Below are 8,693 nucleotides of genomic sequence, written 5' to 3' on the forward strand. Positions count from 1 at the left end.
AGATAGCCAGCCGGTCATTGTCGTACTCTGGGTGGAGGCCGTGAACCTTGCGGAAACCTTTCCAGGTTTTGGTTGCCCCTTTCGTTGATTGAGAGAAGCACACAATATTACGAGGTGCAGGGATAACTCACTAGAGTACGCGAATGGTATTGAGGCGTCTTGCCGAGGCGTGAGCAGAGAGAAGGTCTTCCGCAGCGTTGCCGCCATAGCGATATCTTAACATACGGGAGAGGAATTCCTGAACCTGGGCTTTCGGTGGTCTTCGTGTCTTAGAGGGCCCTTTAGTCTCGTATTTCAGGGTCCTCCAGCCGTCCCTAGATGCCTCCCAACAGACTCGCTACCACGACGGATTCTGACAGGACGCGAGGGAGCCATAAGACCAGCGGGGGACTGCCCGGCGTGTTACCGCAGAAGTTTGGAGGACAAGACCGACAGCAGCGAGGAAGTAGTCATGAGGAAGGCCAATGGACTAGAGTGTAAGCAAGGGGCATCAAGGCATCAATTATTCCACCCACTTAGAGACCCCAAGAGACGAACGGTTGATTCCGTCACTCTTTGCTTCTGAAGAATTCAAGTGACATAAGGCATCTTGCGCTACTGAAGCGATTGAAACATAGAATCAAAAGGGAAACAAGTAGTTGTTTTTTTCTGGCTCGGTTTGTGCCAACGTCAGTGCCAGGGTGGACGTATGCAGCTCAATAAACCCACCCTAGATGTCGGTAGACTAGTTGGTGCCCGGGGTTTTTTTTTCCCCTTTTCTTGATCATATAACCTCCCTACGTTTATTCTCTCCATTAACGCTACACGGCCAACCTCTCGCCGTAGTCTTGTCCTGGCATTTCGCAAACACTCCCGTCGCCTTTCATGCAGAAGAGGAGGGTTGAAGTTGAATGCTCGTCGTTTTTCCCAGCCCAGCCATGTGAAGTAAATGTTCTCAAGCCACTCAAGCTGTCGTTTTGCTCGCACCATGGTGCCGCATGGGCCTATAAGCGGTCTGAAGGAGCTCTTCAAACTAATGTCAGAGATTTAAGCATTGCCACGCAGTTGGAGGGAGGGTTGCTTATCTCAACCAAGTTTAACCTAGATATTTCATGACAAAGTGGTAAATGAAATTCATCCAGCAAATACCTTTATTTTCCTATGCCTTGATCCATTCCAGAGTAGTATCTCCGTGCATCAACATTCAACTCCAGATCATTCATATCATGGGCAAGCTTGCCTGTCTCCAAAAGGCAACGACAAATGCCGGTTGATTGGACCAAATCCTCCCCACTAGACCCCTCCGAGAAGGGCATTTTTGACCAATGACGCGCAACGCGTCCCGCCAGGTGGCATCCATCACGCACGTACCTTAACGTACCTAAGTACCTTACCTTTGCCTTGCCAGGTACCGTACCTGACCTTCGGTGAGCTGCTCAACTCCTCGAAGCTCCCACTGCACCATCACCACCATAACGCCACGGCCATGCCCCCGAGCCATGACCGAGATATGCAGCAAATCACCATGACAAAGGGAGGCAAGGCTGGCCTCTTCCTCGCAGCCGCCGCCCTGCGACTCGTCCTCTTCGTCGGCTTTCCGCGACTGCCCGACCTGTTGACTGGCCGCGTTGAGATCTCGACGCCTGTGACGAGCTTCAAGCGACGTGAGTTCCTCACTGGACCCCCCGCGAGCCTGTCGATGACCGCCCATCGCTGACACAGACAAAAAGTCCAGGAAGGCCTGTTCCTCTACAATCATAATGTCTCGCCTTACGACGGCGGCGTCTACCACCAGGCACCCCTCCTCCTGCCGCTCTTCTCCCTGCTGCCCGACCTCAAGGCATGGCCCATCTTCGCATCGCTCCTCTACATCCTCGTCGACCTCCTGAGCGCTGATGCTCTCGCCAAGATTGCCGATTCGGGCGAGGCCGGCGCGTCGAGGCATTTCACGTCACCGCGCCGCGCCACACGCTGGAACGGCGTCGCCGTCGCCGCCGCCTTCCTCTTCAACCCCTTCACCATCGCCACGTGCCTCGGCCGGTCGACGGGCGTCTTCTCGACCTGCGCCATCCTGCACGCTATTGCCAAGGCCATCGGCGGCGCCCCCGTGAGCGCCGTCGTCGCCCTGACCTTGGCCGGCTACCTCTCGCTGTCGCCGCTGCTGCTCTTGCCGCCGCTCCTCCTCCTCGCCTACGACCGCCAGGCGCTGGCTCGTCGTGTCGCCTCGCCCGTGCGGTTCGCCGCCACCCACGCCGCCGTCGCCGCCGCCACGCTCCTCGCGCTCCTCGGCCTCTCGGCGCTCCTGACGGGCGGCTCCTGGGCCTTCCTCGGCAGCACGTACGGCGTGCAGCTGACGCTCTCCGACCTGACGCCCAACGTCGGCCTCTGGTGGTACTTTTTCGTAGAAATGTTCGACTCGTTCCGCGCCTTCTTCCTCGCCGTCTTCTGGCTCCACCTCGCCTCGTACGTCGGCGGCCTGTCGGTGCGCCTGCGCGCCCAGCCCCTCGCCGCCCTGACCCTGCTGCTCGGCGTCCTCGCCATCTTCAAGCCCTACCCCTCCCTCGCCGACGCGTCCCTTTTCGCCGCCGCCGTGCCCCTCTACCGCCACGTCTTCCCCCTCATGCGCTACCCCTTTGTCACCGCCTCGGCCATCCTCTACGCCTCCTTCCTCGGCCCCGCCTTTTACCACCTGTGGATCTACGCCGGCAGCGGCAACGCCAACTTCTTCTACGCCATCACCCTCGTCTGGAGCCTCGCGCAGAGCCTGCTCGTCAGCGACCTCACCTTTGCCGTTCTGCGCGACGAGTGGGAGGTCGACCGCCCCGAGATGGTCGGCAAGGAGGTCCGTCAGATCTAGGGGGCCTGCCATGTTGGGGGATTTGGGCCTTTTTGACGACGCTGCTTTTGGGACGGGCATGGGTGTACCTGTTGTGAACGGGCGGGATGCATAGCAGGAGGGAGACACGTGTATGATTTAGTTGTTTGCCTGCTTGGAAAAAGGCTGTACGCCTGCTTGGGAAATGGCTGTACGCCTGCTTTAGAAAAAGGCAGTCACACGGGATGGATTCCCTTCAAAAGAAAAGAATTATGATGCTTGGAAAGTCGGCCTGTTCCTCCGACCTCGTGAAATTTGTACACGGAAAATACACAGCCTACGCGTATCTACCTCGTTACTCTACAATAATGTACCGCCACGTGAACCCTTATCCAACAAAGTCACCAGGGGAAGGGGGGGGTCTCGATGCCCAGCCCCACGCAGCGTGCGCGGGCCCGACAACTACTCGACGTCGACCTCGGCCTCGACAATCGCATGCGAAGCCCCCCCACCCTGCGACCACGCGTCCGGCGCGCCGCCGAGCGAAAAGTCCAGCATGGCGCCCAGCGCGCCGAAATGACCGAGCCGACCCCCCGCCGGCCGCGCCCACGCCTGCTTCTTGAGCCCAAACGGCGCCATGCCGCGGTAGGTCCACGCGCCGTATGCGACGGCCGAGCCGAGGGCGAGCAGGCCCAGCGCCCGCGCCGCGACGACGGCGGCACCGCTCTCGGGGTCCTCGGCGCGCCGACGCGCCTCGCCGACGAAGTACGGACCCGCGACGGGCGTGACGCGCAGCACGTCGGCGGCGAAGCGCGAGAGGGTCCGGGCGACGGTCGGCGTGGCGCTGTCGGGGGCCCATGGCAGGGGGCCCGGGGCGGTGAGGCACGTCTCGGCGAGGTCGGCGGTCATGCGGGCGAGGGTCGGGAAGTTGGCCTCGAGGGCCTTGCGTAGGAAGTCGTGGGGGACGGGGGCGCGGCGGATGAGAGCGAGATAGCCGAGTGCGAGGCAGTCGAGGGACGTGGGGGCCGTGTCTGGGTCGGCCGAAGACGAAGGACAAGGCGAGAGACGGAGTCTTGTGCCTGGGGATTCCTCGCCCTCGGCGCGTAGGGCGTTGAGTGGGGCGAGGGCGTCGAGGGCGAGGGCGTGCAGGCGGATGGTGGCCGCTTCTGTGGGTGCGAGGTCTTCGAGGGGGGATTTCTTGCGCGGCGCCGGGATGTGCTTCAGAGCGGCGTCGAGGGCGCTCGTCGTCTCCTTGTCGTCGCTGTCTTCGTCGGGCAGCGTCAGGCCGGCGAGGTACGGGGCGGAACGGTCGAGAGCGGCGGCGTGAAGGGCCGTGGGCAGGGTCCAGGTTAAGGGGAACGGCAGGATGGTGCTGTAGGCGGGTCGGGTCGTCTGGGCCCAGTTCCTCGGCAGGGCGTGTAGTGATATGTCGAGGAGAGGTGCCAGGCGTGTGGTGAGGTAGGAGGAGTAAGCTGCCACATCAGCTGCCTGCGCGGGCGTGAGAGATGCGTCTAGAGAGTAGGGCGTTTGGGCGAGCTGGGCGGCAATGGCAGCATAGCCGGAAGACCACGTGTCTGTGACCGTTGAGTGAAGAGCAGGGAGGCGATCTTTCTTTTTGTTAGCATTGTTTGAACAGGGACATTTCAGGAAATGAACCTACGAGCTGCAGTGACGGAGGGGTCGCTACTGGGAATGAGAGTCCATTCTGCGCTGGGAAGAGCCTTGTGCAGGTAGGCAATGGCGGCGATACACTCTGCGTCGATAGAGGGGAGGCCAAAGGCCGGGCCCCAAACATGGAGCTCAAATGAGGGCATGCTCGTGGGCTAGATGACGTATCTAGTATGATGGCGGGGTTTCGAGGTGAGGCGTCACGTCATGGCATGTGTCGTAAGATGGAGAGGATCGCTTGAGCGCCGCGATGTTGATGATGTCAATGTCTAACTTTGAGCCGTGCCGTTCTTCAAGTTGTGGTTTCGGACCGTTCACAGACACAATGCTGGGTGGTGAGGTGAGGGGTGTTAGGCGCCAGGTGATGGCGATTGTGGTCGTTCAACCCAGATCCTGTCATTGGACATCGCGATATCAAACTGCATGTCGTCGCGAAGGCACGTGACCGGTGGACGACTGCCTTGCTTAGTCATCCCCAGGCCGATGGCCCACTGGACCCTTCTTTTTCAACATGGCGCGCCCGCTGTCAAGAAACCACGTCCAGGCATTCCTTCCAATCCCTTTCAGGCTTTCCTTCCTGGCGTCCCCTTCTAGGCTGCCCCCCAGGCTCTCCTTCCAGGCTTCTCCTTCGACGCTTCCCCTTCTAGGCTGCCCCTCCAGGCTACCTCCCCCCCCCTTCTCTCCCCCCATACTCGGCCCCATCACCCCAAAGTGACACAAGACAGCGGCCCCTTGAATTCCGCCTTTTGCCTCCCCCTGAAGATCAAGACGCACGTATCCTGTACGCGATCATCCACCCCGTCAGTTCCCCCCGGATACCCCCTTCATCAAAAGACCTCGCTTACCGCTTGCCGACCCCTTGAAGAGCGGGCGCCCGGCCGCAAACAGACATCGTCACCTGTTGACCGCGATGATCCCCAGAAGAGGCGTTTTTTCGGCGCAGGAACTGTTCGGTCCATCTTCCTCATCTTGACTGCGTCGCCACCACTGACGCAGAATGAGCCGAACAACCCCCACCCGGCGCTGCACTTCTCATGACCAAGCCCGCTCCCCCTTTCATCTCTCTCGTGACTCGGCCAGAGAGATGTACAGTGACGAGCAGGTACATGGCTGCAGAAGCGAGCCATCGAATCGAATCGGATGCCGTGGGTGAAGGGGGTCCGGATTCGCATTTTTCTTCCCACCGCCTCTAACCTTCCACGGCATCTTGCTCTGCATCTCACGACATTGCGAAACGGACATGGGGGGGAAAGGCCGAGGCAAAAATGCAGGTAGAGGGCGATCATCGAAAGGCAAGACAGCCGAACCTGCCGTTTCTCAAACCCTCTCGCGTCCTTACCACTTTGGGCATGCGCGCGTCGCAAGAAAAGACATCAAGGATACGACTACGATATGATACACCACCACCAAAAAAAGCCAAGAGCCAGCCAGCCGAGATACAGAACCGGCCGGACAGATACACCATCTGATTAAAAATTCTCCTCCACTCGCCAGTCTGCCATTCAGCTGGGGTCCCCCTCAGGATGAAACCTCCCATCGGAGCCGCACGCAAACAACATGGCCTCATTCCGCTTGGCCTCGCGCGACAGACGACATTTTCCGTGGGCGTCTGCCCACATTTTCGCATCTCTCTCTCTCGGTCTGTTGTTCGAGAAAGTCCGCTCCGTCCGTCTGTCATCTGACCATGCCCCCCCTGGTACGCACGCAATCCATGTCCCGGCCGACGCACGATCGGGCACGCGGCAATAGAGAAAGGAAACGGAGAAAATATCACATTTCACACACACCTCCCCAACGTAGAATCATCGTTCGGGTGGTCAAATAGGGGACGCATGACTGATAGAACGACGCATCCTGATGCGAACATGACATGTCGACGCGCACATGGCGGCTGGGGGAAGCTGGGGAGGGGGGGGGGGCGGGGTCTTTGCAGGCCTGTGCAGGGGTGGAAAACATTACATGCGCGGGGTCCGTCGTAGTTGGGCGGGTGGAGGGGTAAGGTGAAATCCACGCAAAGTAAAGCAAAGCAAGGCACTGCATGGCATGGCATACCTGTGGCAAGGTAAAGGTAAAGGCAGAGGCAAAGGTTACGGCAGAGGCGGGCTGCGGTACAGCCCGCGCGGCCCCTGCACACCCATCACTTCAACTGCCCAAGAACCATTGCTGCTTTACGCTGAAGCGCACCATGTTGAGTATCGCGTGGCGGGCCATGCATAACTCACAGTCCACAGCATGCACAATATTCAGACGTCGCAGCTCTTCGACTTTTGACGAGATCAGGTTGCACTACCCATATCATGCCCATCACAGCTTTGGCAGGTGAGTTGCTACACAGTCCTGAGCGGCAGACCTTCAGGACTCGCGCTTCTGGGCCAGAACCCACAGGAAATCAGCATCCTCAGCGTCCTCCGTCGTCTCCTCCACGACAACCTCGAACCCGGCCGCCCTCACCTTCTCCAGCGACCCCTCGCGGCCCCAGCCGCTCCAGTACATCCAGCCGGCGCCCTCGCCGAGCCAGTCGTCCGTCTGCAGGCCGTCGGCCGCGATCGTGCCAAAGTTGACGAGCAGCCAGCCGCCGGGCTTGAGCCACGCTGCTATATGGCCCAGCATCTGCACCTGCTCGGCTCGCGGCAGGTGGATGACCGAGTACATGCCGACGACGGCATCGAGGCTCGCCGGCGCCAGGTCGAGCGCCAGCATGTCGCCCTCGACGAGCGTCAGGCGCGCCACGTCCGCCGACGCCAGGTTGCGGCGCGCGAGGGCTATCTGCGCGCTCGACAGGTCGTTGGCTGTGACGGTCGTGTTGGGCCGCGCCAGCAGCGTCTGCGTGACGGGCAGGCCGTGGCCGCATCCAATCTCGAGGACCGACACGGCGGCAGCAGCGGTATCGCCGTCGTTGTCGCTCTCCGGAGAGGGGAGGCGGTCGAGGAGCTGGTTGAGGTAGTGCAGGCGCGTCGCCGAGTGGGGGACGGTCCACTCGTTGTATTTCGGCGCAATGGCGTCGTAGGACGCCTTGAGGCGCGACTTGAGGTCGGCGGGCGGGGCCGTCTGATCGGCCATGGTCATATGTGAAATACCGGTGAACAATGCCGTGATGATAGAGTTTCCTTTTCCTCTTTCTTGAAAACAAGTGGTCGAAACTGACTCTGTGGCTGAACTGAACAGAACGTGCCTCCCAACTCAAAACGTCTCGAGAGATCTTAAGTACCATGTTCGCGCCCGAGGCCCCCGTGAGTCACCCCGAGCGTCGTGGACTTTGCGATTTGTACGATCGACATGCACTGCTCGCTGCTCTCCCGGTGAGAGTCAACTAGTCTACTCATTCGGCGAAGTCGGCGAAGTCGGCGTTGAGTACACCGCAAAACGGCGGCATTCCAACTTTAAAATCGCCAAAGGCATATTCCACGGAGATCCGTGAGAAGGAGGGGTTTCGGCATCTACCGACCCGCCCCCCCTCCCCCCCGAAAAAGCCGTTGCGTGTTACATGGGCTATCCTGAACATCAATAGCCTTTCGGCAGTTCGCCGCCGCCTTCCCGTCCGTCATGCACAAACTCGTTCGCCGACTTTGTGTTCACCAAAAAAAAAATGTAAATCGAGTCCCCCCCCCCCCCCCCCACCGGACACGACCCGACCCGTCTGTGGCTTTGCTGTGAAAAAAGCAGCAAGTGGCTGATGGAGTTAATTGGGTTCTTGTCATTAAAAACAAAAGCAAAAGAACACAGACATAACCTTTTTTGACCTCAAAGTAATATCGGACATTGCCAAAACTGTAAAAAAGCGGCCAGAGAGCGCTAGGCGCCGTGACGGGAGACCCAACGGCCTTCTCTGCAAAGCGGTCTCTAGAACCGAGAGCAACAAACTACCACTCAAAATATCCCCCAGTCGCCCACCGACAAGCCCTCACAAGACTTGAATCAGAACAGACGGGGGAAAAAAGATGAATGCCTCCTCCTCCCCACACCCCTGCCAAAAACCCCGGCAAGCCTCACATGCCCAAAATACCGCCGACGCAAGCATGATGATGGACTGATGCTCGACACGCTTTTTTTCCTGAGTGATTTTTAACTCCCTTCTTTTTGGGCTTTCCACTCACACATGCACACCCCCCAGCCGGAACAGGAGGGTCGCAGACAAGGCCGCCTATATCGTCGTGTCGTGTCCGAACCCTGTTCGTCCGGCTAACGGTCAGTCATTCAGTCGGTCACTCTGTGTCTGTGTCCGTCTGTCGCA

At 59.5% G+C, this 8,693-nt stretch overlaps 3 protein-coding genes across 3 annotated transcripts; 1 reads left to right on the forward strand and 2 right to left on the reverse strand.

The window, feature by feature from the left end:
- Positions 1–1,465: 1,465 nt before the first annotated feature.
- On the forward strand, positions 1,466–2,836 carry D7B24_000322 (uncharacterized protein; the record flags this gene model as incomplete). Its single annotated transcript, XM_028634581.1, has 2 exons — positions 1,466–1,643; positions 1,710–2,836. 2 exons carry the CDS (start codon positions 1,466–1,468, stop codon positions 2,834–2,836), a joined length of 1,305 nt encoding a protein of 434 aa, XP_028498283.1.
- Positions 2,837–3,256: 420 nt separating this feature from the next.
- Positions 3,257–4,608, reverse strand: D7B24_000323 (uncharacterized protein; the record flags this gene model as incomplete). Its single annotated transcript, XM_028634582.1, has 2 exons — positions 3,257–4,401; positions 4,455–4,608. 2 exons carry the CDS (start codon positions 4,606–4,608, stop codon positions 3,257–3,259), a joined length of 1,299 nt encoding a protein of 432 aa, XP_028498284.1.
- Positions 4,609–6,814: 2,206 nt separating this feature from the next.
- Positions 6,815–7,528, reverse strand: D7B24_000324 (uncharacterized protein; the record flags this gene model as incomplete). The annotated part of the gene is made up of 1 exon (XM_028634583.1): positions 6,815–7,528. One exon carries the CDS (start codon positions 7,526–7,528, stop codon positions 6,815–6,817), a length of 714 nt encoding a protein of 237 aa, XP_028498285.1.
- Positions 7,529–8,693: the final 1,165 nt, after the last annotated feature.

Source organism: Verticillium nonalfalfae, assembly GCF_003724135.2.
Source record: "Verticillium nonalfalfae strain VnAa140/NRRL 66861 chromosome Unknown scaffold_10, whole genome shotgun sequence".
Classification (NCBI taxonomy): domain Eukaryota; kingdom Fungi; phylum Ascomycota; class Sordariomycetes; order Glomerellales; family Plectosphaerellaceae; genus Verticillium; species Verticillium nonalfalfae.